The 17,309-nt window shown below is 49.7% G+C and overlaps 1 protein-coding gene across 2 annotated transcripts in view; it reads right to left on the reverse strand.

Moving 5' to 3' along the window:
- Positions 1-16,401, reverse strand: part of ALPK3 (alpha kinase 3) — a 42,708-nt gene extending 26,307 nt beyond the window's left edge. The window contains exons 1-4 of one of the 2 annotated variants that reach the window (XM_027089161.1): positions 14,397-16,397; positions 13,398-13,519; positions 3,020-3,137; positions 1,206-2,433 (exon numbers count right to left, since the gene is read on the reverse strand). In XM_027089161.1, coding sequence (XP_026944962.1) covers positions 1,206-2,433; positions 3,020-3,137; positions 13,398-13,519; positions 14,397-14,491 — 1,563 coding nt within the window. In that variant the 5' untranslated portion in view covers positions 14,492-16,397. Of the gene's footprint in view, positions 1-1,205; positions 2,434-3,019; positions 3,138-13,397; positions 13,520-14,396 lie in introns of both variants that reach the window. The other variant, XM_027089162.1, reaches the window with a different exon arrangement.
- Between the last annotated feature and the right edge of the window lie 908 nt (positions 16,402-17,309).

Here is a 17,309-nt window from a genome sequence, read left to right on the forward strand (position 1 = left end):
AGCCGTCTGTCTTCTGCCTTGACCCCTGTGAAACACTGCTTTCAGCTGTTCCTCCTGTCTCCTGGGACCCATGCTCCTGCTTCCTCTGCCCCAAGAAACAATTTCATCTTAGTTCCCGCCAAAATGCTGTCTCCACTTGGGGTTGCCAGATTTAGCAAAGAGAAATACAGGACACCCAGTTAAATCTGAATTTCAGACAGACAACCAATCATTTCTTAGTATAAGTATATCCCATCTATTTTATCCAACCCACCCCCAGTCTTGATACACTTTTTCCTTCTGCCCCACTATAAAACACTCCTTCTCTCTACACTCCTGTGAAATACTGCCTGCCCTCTGCCCCTGAAACATGAAACACTGACCAAACGGGATAAACTGTTTTGCTTCTGTTAATCCTTTCAATTCCGCTCCCCTCTTCCCTCTTCCCCTGCCCCCTACCCCCATCAAACTCCTCAATGCTGCCACCTGGATGCCCTCCCCTCCCCTGTCTCCACACAAAACCTCTGTCCTCTGTTGGCTACCTGATCCCCAGAAGAATGCCAGCACTCCTGTTCTCAGGGAAAACAGTTTGCCTCTACCTCCCACCACAGTAATGTCTCAGACCTACTGCCGTTTATTTCATTCTTAGCATGCACCAAGCCCTGGGCCAAGCACCCTGATTCTCACAGCAGCCCTTTGAAGTAGGCACTGTTTCTATTAAGGTTTTATGACTTGCCCAAGATTGCACAATGTTAAGGATAGTCAGATTTGCACATAGGTATACCTGACTCCGAAATCTTAGATAAAACCCCAGATCAAGTCAGAATTTTCTGGACAGTGGATATTTTTTCAATCTTCTACTAAGCACCCAGGTCAAGATCCACTGCACACTACAGACCACTCCTCAGTCTCCCCATTCTCTTTCCTCCCCAAAGAACATCCTCTTCCTCCGCCCCCCTCTGCGACATAGTCCCCTCGGCAGTGAACTTCCATGTTGTCAGAGGAGATGGTCGCAGTCAGGCTGTGCTGCCCACTCGCCTGGCATCTGGGGACTGCCTGGGGCGAGGCCCAGGCCTGTGGTCCCCTGCTCCTGGCCAGCACTCCACCTCACCCCACCCCCTTCTATAAATATCCCACTGCTCACTGGCTGCCCAGCTGCTGCAGCAACAGTTTCCATGAGGTCATCTTTCCCGAGCGGCCTCCAGGCACCCAACACCCACACTTACTTTTCCTGGAGTCCTGTGGCCTGCTTGCCCCTGCAAGGGGCTGTCCTGGGTGCTCTGTCTCCACCGGGCGGGGGGTGTGGGCACTTGGGCAGAGGCCTGAGGCGGTGCCTTCCCTGAGCTCTGAGCCCCAGGTTCTGGATCTTGACTTGGGGAAGAATCAGGCTTGCAGCTGGTGGTGGGCTCCTCTTTGGGCTTCGGAGGAGCAAATCTCTTCCTGTTGAAGGGCCTAGTCTGCTGGGGGGCTGAGGGCGTGGGCTGGCCAGGGACAGCAGGTTCCCTCTCACCTCTGGCTTTGCTGGATACCTTCCCTGAGGGCAGCTCTCCAGGTGTCCTGCCCCGGGGGGTCTGGGCCCCCTCCTCCCCCTGAGGCTTGTCTGCCTGGGTGCTCTCCAGATACATGTCCTTCAGGGAGAAATACACTTCCTGGTCTGGGCCTGGGACAGGGGCATTCTGGGCCTGGTCTTGAGTACCCACAGCAGAGGCTGGCTTCCTGGTGCCATCTGCTCCGGAGGATCCAGGCCCCTGTGCGGCCCTGCCCCTGGGCTGGGTCTGAACCTGCTCCATGTCCATGGGCCCCTGTGTCCCACAGGAGTCAGGCTTGTCTGAACTGGGGACACAGTTTTCAGAGGAACGGTGGCTTCGAGCTGCCCTCTCTACCTCTGGCTTCTGCACACCTTGCTTAGGTTCCTCATCTTTCTTTTTCTTCTTGGCCCCAGACTCCTTTTTGGGGGCTCTCTGAGGCCCCAGCTCCATGGCTTTACAGATGTATGTCAACAGGCCATGCTCCCCAGCTTCCCCGTTCTCAGGGGCAGCCTCCCCATTGGTGGTCACCTCTCCGGAAGCAAAACTGTTGATCAGGCCCAAACCTGGGTGCTGACCAGGCTCCGTCTCTCCCTCCTGCCAAGCCACCGGTGTCCCGTTCTCGACCTCCCGGGTGGGGGCCGAGGGGACTGGCACCTCGGCCCCACTCAGCCGCCGCTTCCGCTGGAAGCGGTCGGGGCTGAGCTTGCGCAGGGTGTCGGCCTCTTCCACGGCCTCCTTCCCGTGCTTCCAGCTCTTCTCGATCTCACGCATCTTTGCCGCAGCCTTGCGCTTCAGCTTGGCGAACCAGCGCTGGTGGATCTTGTATTCGGTCATGGTGCCCACCTCCAAGACCCCCGAGCAGGACACAATTCCTTTGGCATTCTGGGCAGAGGCCTGGTAGATGGCGGCATCTTCTTCTCGACACCTAGAGGCAGGAGCATGAGATGGGAGGTGAGAGCCCACAATCCTCGCAGCCAGAGCCTCGCAGAGTTGAGCGCCCCGCCCCACCCCCTGCCAGCCCTGCCCCGAGTGCCACGCCCCACCTCCGACAGCACCACCTCCAAAATTCCCCACTACAGCTGAGGAAACTGAGGCTGGCAAGAGGGTGGGAGCTGGCCAAGGTCATGCTGTTCCAGGACAGATTAGACTTGGGGCCCAGGAGAGCTCCCTTCAGAAGCAGGTGACCCACACAGCCCCTTGTGAAGTAAGGATGACACAGGAGCTTTTTTGGGAAGCTGACCTCATGGAAAATGTTGCTATGGGTCAGGACCCCCTCTGGTTACACTCAGCTCTCTGGCTGTCAGAGATACTCCCTCCCTGGCCTTAGGAGATCCCAGACACTGGCAGGCAGACACGCTTCAGCAGGTGGCTCAGCTTAGCCGCAGAACCCCGCCTCCACCCCCAGATCCTGTCTGGGCGTCTTCATCCAGCTGACTCCATTTCTAAGGGCAGACGTGGGCCATAGGACCTTCAGGAGGGCAGAGAGAGCAGAACAGGCCCCTCTCCCTCACCTGTAGAGCTGCAGTGTGTGGCGGTTGCCCTGATGAGTGATCTCGTATTTTGGCAAGCCACAGTAGCGGTCCAGCTCTGTGTCATCCTTGTACCAGGTCACCTCTGGCTCTGGGTATCCTAAGAGGGAAGCAGGAGATTGGGTTGCAGGGAGACCAGTTCCAACATAGTGGGAGGAGAGAACAGGATGCCATGGCTTCCCCAGACCACCTGAAGAGACTGGACTGGCCCACCTGCCCCCGGGGCTTGTAGCAAGAAGAGGGCTATCATATGGCTCAGCTTATTTTTAGAAGCTAGGCCCTGTCAAAGCCTAAAACTGTTCCCCTTCAGCAGCTGGAAGGCAAATATAGAGGAGAAACTGCCTAGCTTCTGGTAAGAAGGGAAGCAAGGAGTTTCCAGAAAGCTTTGGCTGGTAGTAATAAGCTTCCTTTCTTCAGTGGCCTGTTCTACATCCTCAACAGTAGTAACAGCTCTATCCTCGGAGGTCTCTCACCAATACCCAATATCAACACCACTGCCAAGAGCCCTCCTTCTTTCATTCCAGCTTCCTGAGCTGTTAGTATTATTTGATGACACAGCTAAAACATCCATCCATCCATCCGTCCATCCACCCATCCACACCTACTTTCCCATCCGTTCACTACTGTGAAACTGACTGAGGTATTTTCCCAGCCCCTCCTCTCTGGATTTCCAGCCCTACTCACAAAGAGCTTCCTACTGTAAAAGTCACATGTCCCTTCCTCCCTGGACACTTGGCTGATTTGTCCAGTAATGGACACATAATCAGTTAATCTAATCCAATTCTTTGACCTAGTATTTGGGAATTGGAACCTAGAGACGGTCTACCCTAGTGTCTGGAAATAACTTGGAAGGGGTACAGCCATGTTCTGCCACATGGACTGAGAAGCAGACAAAGCTGGTCGACGGTGAGATGGAAAATGAAGTTGATGTTCAGGATAGAATAAGAAAAAGGAGAGAGAGACTTCTCTGGTGGTCCAGTGGTTAGGAATCCACCTTCCAACGCAGGGGATGTGGGTTCGATCCCTGTTCAGGGAACTAAGATCTCACATGCCGCGGGGCAACTGAGCCTGCACACCACAACTAGAGAGAAGCCTGCACGCCGCAACGAAGACCCAGTGCAGCCAAAATTAAAAAAAGAAGACAGAGAGAGTCCCAATATCCTTCCAAATACTGGCTCCATTCCTTGCCTGGGCACAGCTACATTCCTACTTGTCAATTCCATAAGAAGCCCATCTAAGCCTTACCAAAAAATTCTGCTTCGTTTCTTAAGCTGACTCCAATTAATTTGCAATGTTTATTAGACATTAAAGACTCCTAACATATATTCCCTTAGGTGTGTGCTGACTGCCAAGCAAGGGTTATGAAGATATAGGAGCTTGACAGACAGCTCTCTGCTCTCAGGGACCCGACTGTACTATAGAGAAGATAAGACAGGTCTCCGCACAAGGGAGGGATGCACCTGTATCTGGGTACACGTTCTCTGTCTTCCCTACTGTCTATGGATAAACTACCCCCATGCCTATCTAAAGACACCCTCACTGCATCTCATCTCCTCTTGCCTCATCAAGGACATCTCTCCAACAATCATTCCTCCTCTCCTGCATCATCAAGCTTTTCCTCTCTTACATCATTCCCATCAGCATACAAGCCTCTGTACTGTCTCCCTTCTTTTAAAAGAACTTTCTTTGACCCCACGTCCCCATTAGCTCCTGCCCCCATCTCTCTATTCTCTCCTTTATAGAGAAATTCTTTGGAAGAGTTGTCTGTATTCACTGTCTTCACTCCGTCTCCTCCAATCAGGCTTCTGCACCAGAATTGCTCTTGGCAAGGTCACCCATGAGTCACACATCGCCAAATCCACTAGCGTTTCTTAAGCTTCGTCTACCCGATCTATCAGCATTGACCGTCCCTTCTTGAAATCTTTTCCTCGCTTGCTCCTGGATGCCACTCCTTCTGAGTGCCTTTCCTACTCCACTGGCCACTTTTCCTAATCTCTTTCTTCCATCGCTCCCCCACCATCACCACCTAAGACTATAAGTGTTAGATAGGCCAGGGCTCAGGCCTCAGAACCATTTTCCATTCTCTAGCCATAAACCCTAGGGGATCTACTCCTGTCCTTCAGCCTTTAAATAGCTATATCTTCCTGACTCCCAAATTTGTATCTCTAGCCCAGACCTCCCCTGAACTCCTGGTTCTTATTTCTGACTGCGTACCTGACATCTCCACTTGGAGGTCTAATAGGGATCAAACTTAACAAGTCCCAAACCAAGCTCCTTATTCCCCTCTCCAAGCCAAGTCCCACATATATCAGTAAAGGGCAAATTCATCCTTCTAATTTGGCTCAGGCCAGAAACCTGGAGGCAATCCCTTATTCTTTTCCTCACGTCCACTCCATCAGACGATTCTATGGGCCCTTCCTCCAGACTGTATCCAGGATCTGATCACTTCTTGCCATTCCCCGCCGCCAACCTGGTCCATCACCATCATCTGACACCTCAGTTTCTGCAACAACCTCCTTGCTGATCTCACTACTTCCATCCTGGCCTCTCTTCAGCCCATTCTCAGCACAGCCAGAGTGAACCTTTTAAAATGAAGTAAATAAAGTCAAGTGATAGCACTCCTCTGCTCAAAACACCCTAGTAGCTCCCATGTCATTAAGGCCCTCATGACGTGGGCCGCGCTAGCGCACCAGCCTCAGCTCCTCCCATTCTCTGCCTTGCCTGCGGTACCCCTGCCACACGGCCTTGCTGGCTGGCCTCTAAAAGCAGGTGAGAATCACATCTGGATTCCTCCTGCCTCTGTTCACACATTCCCTCCTTGGAGAGGCCTTCCCTACCAGCCCCTGTGAAACAGCGACTCTGTCTCCCTGGAAACTCTTAGCCCTCTTACTATGTTTCTTTTTCTTCATAGAATGCATTGCTGCCTGACATATTATACCCTGATGAGGTTGTTGGTTTACATCCATCTTCTCCAACTCCCTGGGGAAAGAACAGCTCCATGACTCATCCGTGTTATTCGTGCTATGTCCCCAGTTCCTAGAATAGTGCCTGGTATGGAATCAACACTCGTTAAATATTTATAGGTGAATGAATGAAGCAATGCACTAACAGCTCAGGGTACAGAGAAGGGAACGAGCACCTCTGGCTGGGGAATCAGGAAAGGCTTTATGGCATGAGCAGCATTTGAAATGGCTGTGAGGGTGGGTAGAATTTCAGAAAACGTGGGTTCAGTGCCTGTACTTCCCCCCTTCATAGCACTAATCACAATACTGTAACTGACTAGCCCCTTGTCTGTCTCCCCTCCTAGACTTATGTCCCATGTGAGTCAGCATCATCTCTCCTTCACTTCTGTATCCCTACCACCTAAGATGGCACCTGGCACAGAGTAGTTACTTAATAAAAATAAAAATCTGCTGGATGAGTGAGTAAATGAGGAAGGGAATAAGTGAGCAAACAAGAGGTGAGTGGGAAGGGCATGCCTGACAAAGGAACCACAACAGCAGAGTGTGGGGTAGAAAGCAGAGGACACACTGGGGAACTGTGCACAGGAGTAGGGAGCAAGGGAGGTGAGGCTGCAGCTGGGTCAGCTAGGAACAAACTCTGGGCAGCCCTGACTGTAAAGCGAGCCCCATGTTTCCACAGTGAGCTAAAGCCCCTGGTTACATCACCGTGCATGTCCTCACCATCCCATGGGGTGATCCCATTCCTACAAGGGCCAGGCTCAGAGCCTCCCTGCCCCATGATCTGCCCAGTCAGGCCTCAGCCTCCAGGGCATCCGAGTCCAGTCAGGCTGTAGCGAGAGGGCAGGGATGGGGCAAGAAGGGAACGCTGAATGGAGCCCACAGCCACAAGGCTGGGGCTTCAGCCCCCATGCCACCTTTTGGTGCCTCTTCACTAGGTGGGGGCCAACCTGACAGCTTAGGGCTCCACGGCAACAATGGATTCTGGAAACAACTTTATTTGGGGAGAAAACATTTCTTTGTCCCCGGGGTAATAGAACTGTATTCTGAAACACACAAAAGCAGGGGAGGTCCTTCACTCCCAGCTGTACACACACGTGTGCCCGTATGTGTGCCCACAGGCTGGCATGCACGCATGCACACACACACACACGCTTGGCCCTGACCAGGAGAGCCCACAGCAGTACTGAAGCCTGAGGCCTTCCCTCTTCCCCTTACTACACTGACACCTCTGCTCCACAGCCAGCATGCCTGAGTCCAGAACTCAGCTCGGAGACTTACAGCCTCATCCTAACCATTCCCATTTTGGAGAAGCTCAGATTCAGGAGAAGAATAATGATGGATGTAAATTTAGAGGCTTCAAAGAGCTTTCAAATATAAAATTTCATTTGGTCTTCATAACAAACCTGTGAAAACAATTGTGAACATTTACTGAAGACTTACTATATGCCAGATACTGACCTGTACATTTTTCATGTATTATCTCATCTAATCCTCTCATAAATCCTATGAGGAATGTAGTGTTATTAATCCTCAATTTAAGGAAGAGGAAATTAAAGCTCCTGCCCAAAGTCATCCAGCTGGTACACAGAAGAGCCAAAATTCAAATCCCTCTCTTCTATAAAACAGGTAAGGCAGGTGTTTGAATCCCTTTTACACAATCCCTTCCTTTTACACAAAAGGAAGATGAGACTCAGAGAAATCAAGTAACTTACTCAGGGTCACACAGCTGGCACATGACAAAGCCCTTGGTGTCCTTTTCCTTATTCCACTGCTCTTTCCCCTGGGGACTCTGGGACTAATATGTAAGTTTCTGCCCCCAGCAGTCATTATCTTAGACTTATTTCTCTAAAAGGAGTTTCTTCAAGAACTTGGTTCTGTCTAAAGGCTAAGTCCCTCTGCCCAGTTGTCCTGACACACACACACACACACACACACACACACATACACAGGCTAACACAGAATCTACAACAGAGTTGAGGAGAGTGGGGGAAAGGGGTCACCATGCTGGACAGAGATGGGCAGCCTCAAGGAAGACAGCTGCACTCTGGCCAGAGGGGCCCCTGGGGGAGACAGGAGCCAGAAGGTCCAATCAAGGCCTGCTATCCCCCATATGCCCACTCTGAGAGGGGAGAACCCCAGGGTCATATACCACTTCTCCAAGTCCCGAAGGGCTTCCCTCAAAGCTCAGCCAGCAGGGGCACTGGCACAGACTCCTCTTCCTCACCTGGACTAGATCCTGACCCACCACGAAAGCATCACCTACTCCTGGCAGGGCCCTGCTTAGACTGACTCATCACAACCTCATTCAAGGAGTGCTACCAGCAGGGTGGGAGGAAGTGAGGTCACTCCATCTCCATGGGACGAGCCAGGATCACCACACCAGTCTCATACAAAGGCCAGTCTGAGCCATACACCCATCCACAATCCTCCATTCCAGATGGGGGCGGAGGGGAGACCCAGTTTCTAGCCCTGTTTCCTTTGTTCTCTGATCTTTCTGCCTAATGCTTTCCCCTCCCCCTGGCCCCTCTCTTACAGTCTACCTTTTCTCCTTGTTAATTGGGAAAGGCTTCCTTACCAAGTGTACTATGGTGATCACAGAGAATTCTTTCTTAATCTGCTACAAAAGACTCAGGTAACCTGAGATTTTTTTTATATACATGGGGATGAGGAGGGAGGAGGAGGGAACTAGGTACGACAGTGGACTAAGGTGTGGATGTTAGAGATAGCTAGAGCCCTAGAAATCTTACAGCCTTACTCAGCAGAGTCGTAGATCTCATCATGGCAGGTGCTCCTGAGCAGAAGACCATGGGCCTGGCTGGTCATCATGAGACATGTGTATTATGGCAATTGAGGGGATAAAAGTTTGTTCCTTTGAGTTGGGCTTGAGACAGGGAAAAGTTTACTCCCATGATGACCTTGGGGGCATCCAGTAAAATACTCCAAGACTCTGTAAGTCAGACTCATGTCGGCTTCAGCATGTTGCTCTCAGAGTCCATGGCTACAAAGGACAGAATGGAAGAAGGAAAGGAGGGAGGCCCCCACAGCAGCTGCTGCTGTCAAGGCACTGAAGCTGCAGCTGCAATGAACAGGCAATGTGGAAAGTGGAAAAGACACTGATTTTGTTGTCCACACAGTCAGGGTCACTGTGGTCATACTGGCAAATATGTACTGAGCGCCTTCTTCGTGCCTGCTCCAGAGGCACGATGTGTCAGGTGTGTGCTCTATCCCCCAGATCTCACGGTCTCACTGGGGAGAGAGATGGACCAAGAAGCTGTACTGTGAAAGACAGAGTAAGAGCTCTCTGTGGAAATGCTGGAGATGACCTCCTGGAGGATGAGCTGTTTGAGCTGGGCCTTGAAAGATGATAAGGAACTTGCCAGGCTTCTAGGTAAAAAGGCAGCATGAGCATACCATCTATTTTCACTCTCTCACCCAAAACCACTAAGCTACACTAATGAGATATTTTTATTTAAAAAAAAAAATGTGTGTGTGTTTGTGTGTGTATATGTAGTATATGTATAGCCACTAAAAAAGGGGAGAATAAGGGGAAGGAGAGCAACAGGAACAACAACATTTTGAAAGCTGGAAAGCAGATGGACAAGTAGAAACTGACTTAGCAGACCCAAGACAGCTTAACCCAATGAGAAACTGAGAACTACCCTTTGAACACCAGAAAATCCTCAAAGGGCATAGGAACTGGCAACCAGATATCTCTGGAACTGGGGGTAAAGGGAAAGAAGGAAAGGTAAAAAGAGGTGTGGAAAACAGTCAGATCTCTGGATCCCCTCACCCGCTCCATACCACTGTGTAACTAACTGCTCCTTCCCCCCACGTCCAAAGATGCAGTTTAGTAACTGGAAAGGTAAAACTTTGCCCTGAGGGTAAGCCAGCTCGGTGGAGGGCATAAATATTCTATGGAAAAACGAATCTATAAAATAAATGTTTGGGCTTCCCTGGTGGCGCGGTGGTTAAGAATCCACCTGCCAATGCAGGGGACACAGGTTCAAGCCCTGGTCCGGGAAGATCCCACATGCCAGGGAGCAACTAACCCTGTGTGCCACAACTACTGAGCCTGCACTCTAGAGCCCACAGCCACAAGTACTGAAGCCCACGCACCTAGAGCCCGAGCTCCGCAACGAAGAGTAGCCCCCACTCGATGCAACTAGAGAAAGCCGCGCACAGCAACAAAGACCCAATGCAGCCAAAAATAAATAATAAATAAATTTATTTTAAAAAAGTAAATAAATAAATGCTTTATGCTGAGAGCCCACCCAATCCTCTCATCTGCATAGCTTCCAGAAAACTCAGGCAAGACACTAGAAGAATACTCACTAGGGAATCTGGCTAGTCCAAGAGCAAGGAACTAAAGAAACTCACTTTGTCAGTTCCCAACTCTAGTGGTGGCCAGGTCACCCTAGAGTGAAGACCCAAGGTTTCAGGCCCCTCCTACTTGCTCAGAACTTCCAATTCGCTTTTTAGTCTCCTGCTCTTACTCATTATCTGACAACCAAAGATTCCTAGATATCTGAGGAAAGCCTATAAGCAGGAGATTCAGGACCAAAACAAAGAGAAAAAAAGCAAACTGGAAGAAACACAAACCATGCAGGAAACGTTTAGAAAACTATCATTACCAGTCTCAGAGCGTTAAAAGAAAATACTACATTCATGAAAAGAACAGGATGTTCTAGAAAAGGATTAAAAAAGAGCTCTTATAAATAAAAAACCCAATAGAAAAGTTGAAATATAACACTGAGGAAATCTCAGAAAGAACAAAAAGACAAATAGATGAAAGGGAAGAAAAGATAAGAAAATAAGAGAATGAGTCCAGGGGAGCAGATATGCACATAACAGGAGTTCCAGAAAGAAAGAACAGATAAAACAGGGGGAAGAAATCAACATCAAAATCATCTCAGATTTCTCAGAACTAAAGGCCATCAGTTTCCAGACTGAAAGCATTCAAGCATGCCCCTGGATGAAGACACCCGTAACAAGATACATCATTATGAAATATCAAAACACCCTTAAAAGCTTCCAGAGAGAAAACTGGTCTCATGCACAGAATCAGGAATCAAACCGTCTTCCTGCTCTGAACAGAAACACTGGAAGCAGGCAGTGTAGTAATGTTTTCAAAATTCTGAAGGAAAATTATTTTCAACTTAGAATTCTATACCTAGCCAAACTCTCCATCAAGAGTAAAGCAGGAAAAAAAGACATTTTCAGACAAAAGTTGTCTAACATTTACTTACCATGTACTCCTCCTAGGAAGCTACCAAAACAAGGATGTAAATCAAGAAAGAGACAAAGGTGGAATACAAATAAACAAGAACTCCATTACAGGAGGGGCAAAGGAAATCCACAGGATGATGATGGAGGGAGATCCTAGGATGACGACTGTGTACCAGACGCAGAGAACAACTAAGTCACACTGGAGCAGAATGACTCAAAGGAGAGAGAGGTTGAGAGCTTGTCATCATAACGCCTCCTGCTCTTGTACCATCTTTGGGACCTGATGAAGCCACTGGAGGATGCAGCTCAATAAAGCCAGAGAGTAAGCCAAGAAAAAGGAAGACATGAGATCCAGGAAACTGAATCAAACCCAGAAGAAAGGCAAAGGAAAGACCCAGTAGAACAGCTGTGTATTAGGCCTAAAAGGCCACCAGTTCACATAGAATAGGGATGTCTCTAAGGAAAGTAACTGACAGGGTACCGATGGCATTGATCTTGTGGAAAGTTATTTTAAAAGGCTATTAGAGGGACTTGCCTGGTGTCGCAGTGGTTAAGAATCCACCTGCCAATGCAGGGGACACAGGTTCGAGCCCTGGTCTGGGAAGATCCCACATGCCACGGAGCAACTAAACCCGTGTGCCGCAACTACTGAGCCTGCGCTCTACAGGCCGCGAGCCACAACTACTGAGCCTGTGTGCCACAACTACTGAAGCCCGCGTGCCCAGAGCCCATGCTCCACAACAAGAGAAGCCACCGCAATGAGAAGCCCGCACACCACAACCAAGAGTATCCCCGGCTCACCACAACTAGAAAAAGCCCGTGTGCAGCAATGAAGACCCAATAAATAAATAAATAAAGGAGATAAGTGAGGGGAAGCAGAGAAGCACAGTAACATAGCAGATGCAGGCATAAGCAAGCAGCATCAGATGCTTCAGAGAACAAAAGCAGCTTCTCCTCTTCACCAGGTTTGTGGGCTTTGGCAAGTCACCTAACCTATTCTAGTTTCCTCCTTTGTAAAATCTGACTAATAATAGCACTGACTTCACAGGGTTTTGTAAGAATTTGACAACAATGGAAACAGATACACGTTGCAAAAGGTGTTATGCTGTACAAAGTTAAGGGATGCAGGCGCATCTCTGCATCCCTCGGAAGTGTTCTCAGCTTTGAGCACAGAGGGTTCTGGGCAAGGTGAAAACTGCCCAGGGGAACCCAGTCTCAGAGAAGATGTTTAGCTGGTTGGGGCAGACAGGTTCCCCAGAATCAGGACATGTCGTAGCTGGAAACCACCAACGCCCTTGATTTACTGAAAAAAATGGGCTCTTGGAGGGAATCTTGACCTGGTGGCTGCAGAGCTGGGAGAGATAGGCACCCATTGGTGAGTCCTGCAGGCCCTGAAGCAGGTCGGGTTAGTGCAATGGAGCCACTGCTGGGAGGTTTGGGGGAGGGATACAATGCCCAGGGCCAGCTTCCCAGTACCCTCACCCCTTTATTCCCCCCTTCCAAGGAGGATGTCTCTGCTTCCTATTCTGCCAAACTGTTGCTTCAAATTCCACCACGGAGTTCAGTGAAATGCACACATGACAGTCTTCACTTCTAACACTTATGCGGTACTTACTGTACGCCAGGTATTATTCCAAATGCTTTGCATGTATTCATACTATTATCGTCCCCACTTTGCAGGTGAGGTGCTCGGCATCACATAATTGGAAAGGGGACAAGCCAGCATTCCAAGCCAGGCAGTGAGTCTCCAGGGTCTGCGGTCAGAATCACTCTACATTATTGTCTCTCAGGCTTGAGACTCCCAAGCTTCAAACTACTCAACTGTAAAATGGGGATATTTGAGGAGTAGCCTTGAAAACCTCTTTCGACTGGAGAGCTTCTTTCCTTGGAATAAGATTCATCAGTCGTGTATGTATGCCTGAGGGTGAGGAACCTTTACAGAAGACAGGTTTGGAAGAAGAGCAGGGTGTATATGTGGCTCCAGAATGGGAGGAGAAAGGGACCCCAGCCCACACAGGGAGATGAAACTGGAGAGAAAGCTAAGAAGACAAATGTCAACTTGCACAGTTTCGTGCGCACAGCCAACCCCTCTCCGTGCCTGTCCCCACAGCCCCCTTAGACCCCGACCTGTGCAGCAGCCCTGGCATGGATCATACAGACGGCCTCATTACCTGTGACGATGCAGGTGAATCTAACGTCGCTGTCCTCGGACACAGCCCGGGACTTGAGCGTGGTCTCAAATAGCGGCTGGGTCTCCTCTGTTAGCTGAGCAATGACGGAGCAGAAGGTGCTCCTAGGAAAGGCAAAGAACTATTCAGAGCAGCCTTTCTCCCACCTCCACCGCATTAGGCCACACCCTGGTGCCCAAGGTAGCTTAAATCTTACCATGTCCATCCGTCATCTCGTGGCCATGGCTCCAGCACCTGGGCAAGTCTTTCCTCCAGAAAGCCTAGGCCTCTTGGCCAGGCTGGGAGCAGGGAAGTTACCAAGGGGCTGAATGGGATCCTGACCCAGACCCATTACAGTAGGCAGCATCTGACCATGGACCAGACTCCTGAGCATGCCAGACCACCAGTCCTGGCATCCCCATTCCATCCTTATTGTGGAGTCTTGCTTCACACTCCACCTTTCAGGGAAGCTCGTGCATGGGGGATACACACACATGGATAGGCCCAGCCTCAGAGATGGAGACCCCAGCACAGCAGAGCCTCCATTCATGCCACAGAGGGAAAAGCCAGCCAACCCCATGTATACATAGGTCCTAGGAGCTCAGGGGCCTCTCCTAAAGCTTAGGCTCAGAAGAAAAGCCCCTGCATTTGTGAGCATAGACCCATAGTAGACAAAGAATAAGCTGGTCAATGCCAGGGGTCTAGATCCAAGGGTGGCCTCTAGCTCCTAGGAGTATCAGAAAAGAAAGACTCAAATGAATTCTCACCCTAAAGAGGGCTATGGACTTCCAGTGGAAAGCCAGTCATGGCTCCCTTGCTCCCCCCTTAGATCCACATGCTCAAGTGAATACACGGCTGGCAGCTCCAGGACCAACCAGCAAGACCGCCAAATCACAAACAGATCCACCACTGCAAAAGCCAGGGCTTTCAGTTCCCTCGTGATAGCCCATCTTCCAGAACTCAGGGGCATTTGTGCGCTCACTGAGTCCAGCACAAACTCACCAGCACTGCTCAGCACTTACAGTCCTCTCCTGCCTGCACACACGAGCAAACCACCATGCCAAACCCTTCCATGGGCCAGCAGAGACACAATGCATCCCTAGGCGTGACGTGTAACCACATAGCCAGGTTGTGTGGGGCACAAGCCGTGCCCAGCCCTCCTCCCCCTCCCAACTCACACGCCCTCTTGTGAGCAGCAGGGAGGACTGTAAGGGGTAATGTGAAGGGGAGCAGGAGAAACTGCTGTGGGGGAAGACAAATCACTCAGAGCTGCCTTTCTCTGAGCCTCAGAGGAAGGGGTAGTCGCCCGCGGGCAGTGTGTGTCTGCCTGTAATCTCTCCACCAGGGGCAGGTAAGAGTCTGTGGGAACACAAGCAAATAGAAGCTAAACCCTACTTTGTGGGGAGGGCTCCACATTCAATTTATCATTTCTGTGGTTATCATTCTGGACTTGAGTTTGAGGAGAAAGGTCACATCCCAGGAAGAGTATCTGGGATCAAGTAAGACTTCTGGACTGAGGGGGTCCAGCCATGGTTTCTGTACAGGAATGCAGATGCCTGGGCCTTTGAGCAGTTGACAGGAGTCCTCCCCCACAAAGACTACCCAGAAAGGGGATCCCAACTTCTCACGTGCCTGAACGCTTGAGTTGGGACTGCAGTTAAGGCTGCCATAACACTCCCTGCCACGCTGTCACCTGGAACCTAAGTAACTTATTAGATGGTTGTAAGAACTGTCTTCTTACAATTTACTGTCCTTTCCTTACCCTTTTAATCCATTCAAAATAGAGGGTCCTTCAGGATCTAGACTATCAACTCCCTGACACTCAGGAATTTCATCTGAAAACGTTTCTTGCTGCTCTCATGCTAGCAGCAGTTTCTGACTTTGGGGAATACCAGATCCCAACCAACAGTTTCTAAAGGAAAGTGCTATGCCCAAAGTAATCAGACTTCTACAATTTTGCAACTAATTCAAAACATACCTAATTATGTCCTCCCTACATAATCTGAATCCTACCCTACTCATGAACATGAGCCTGGATCTCATATTCAGCTTAGGCTCTTAGGGATGAAGCTGCTTGGGAAAAATCTAAGAAAATAAGCTACTGGGTAAGTGAGAAAACAGGAAAATTATGCTTTAAGAAAATTTGCAGTGCTCACACTAGATATTCAACAACAGGTAGTTATGTTATTTCATTACTTTTTTTGAATAAGAAAGAATGCTTATCTTCTCAAACTTTCCAGACTAGGTCCTAACTATATTATTAACTATATTAACTGCTGAAAAGTATAGCTAGAAGAATGCCCTCTAGGAGAGTGGATCTGGGGTACATTTGGGGGGACAGGGAGAGTCACTGCATATACTATCATATTCTACTGAATGTCACCCACTTTCTGTTCCCATTTTCCAAACCACTCAGACATGGGATGGACTCTGAGTCTGCTGCTTCCTGCCCCCTGGAAAGCCAGGAAGTCCATGCATCTGAAAATGGCCTGGTCCCACCCTGACACCTCCAGGTCCTTCCAATTCTGTGACTTCATAAGGATATCACAGCCTAATCATGTGTCTCTATAGAACACCAGAATGACCACTGGTTTTCCACATGTTCAAAGGAACCTAACCCTGCCCTTAGGTTTGGTTATTTACCTTGCTTTAAGTAGACTTCCAAGACCCTCTCTCTTTTAGCACTTACCACACTCTGCTATGAATTCCTTGTGATACCCTCTCTTCTACCCCTTCAGACAGTGAGCCACCCAGAACAAAGGTCTCTCCGTATTCTTGCCTATCACAGGAAACGTACATGGTAGGCACTAATTATTAGCTATTCAGAAACCAGTTAGCTACGCAGAAATCTTTCTCTGTGTAAAGAAACTGTAGCCAACTCTCCCCAAATCTTCCAGAGTCGGGGATGAGGCCTAAGCGGTTGGAAGTAGCCAGGAAACGTTCCCATTTTGATCATAATTGTCAGTTCTGCCAGGGGTGGAGAGCTGTCCCCAGCTAAGGAGGCAAGAGGACAGTCATTCAACGGGCAAACCCGGCCCGTGGGCCTGCTCAGGCCCCGATCTGTCTCTGAAGCAGATTCAGAGAACAAGTTAATGCAGGAATACACTAACATGGTATTCCCTGACCTTACAGGGTTCACAGTCTGCAGAGGTGGAGAGGAGCCAAAGGAGAGGGAAACTGGGAGAAAGAGATGACAGAAGGAGAACTTATGGGACTGAGAAAAAAAATTTTTTTCAAGGAAGTATCCATGGTTAGAAGATAAACAATAAGGTGTCAAACCTAGATATGTGGTTACAAAAACCATGAAAGCCTAGGATGGGGGAGAAATGGGGCACATGACTGGTGGTTCTCTGTTCTGGTCCCATGGTGCCTCTCCCAGGGGCACAGAGATACAGCTGCAGGCATCTCAGGGACCCTGGCCTATTTCTGGGTCCCAGCACCCCTTTCGGATGGTGCATGCAGGCATCAACTCTGGCCCCTGTGAGACACATGCTCACGTGAGTGCCCTCTCACACCCTCCCCAACCACCCTCCACCTTCCCCTCACCCCATGCAGCCTGGTTAGTGCAAAAGCAGTCACCCAGAGGCCCCTCAATGCCCACACCCAAGAAAAAAAGCAGTCAGAGAAATGTAATGCAATGGTGCGTTTACCTTCCAGAGCTGGGGTGAGACAACCAGTTGCTTGATAAGCTAAGCAAAAACAGCAAATGGAATCATTAGGCCAAAAAAGCAAGGAGAGGAGGAGGAGAAATCAACAACAGTCGGCAAAGTATTAATCGGCCACTATCTGGGGCCCAGGGGCTTTTCTATTAAAAGGGACCAGCTGTCTTAGTTGGCCAGCTCCAGTTAGCAAGTGGCCTCGCCACCCGACACAATGTATCTGAAACCAAGAGCTCGTTAAATGCAACAGAGTCCA

Source organism: Aethalodelphis obliquidens, unplaced genomic scaffold, assembly GCF_003676395.1.
Source record: "Aethalodelphis obliquidens isolate GAN/ISIS:26980383/991018 unplaced genomic scaffold, ASM367639v1 scaffold65, whole genome shotgun sequence".
NCBI lineage: Eukaryota > Metazoa > Chordata > Mammalia > Artiodactyla > Delphinidae > Aethalodelphis > Aethalodelphis obliquidens.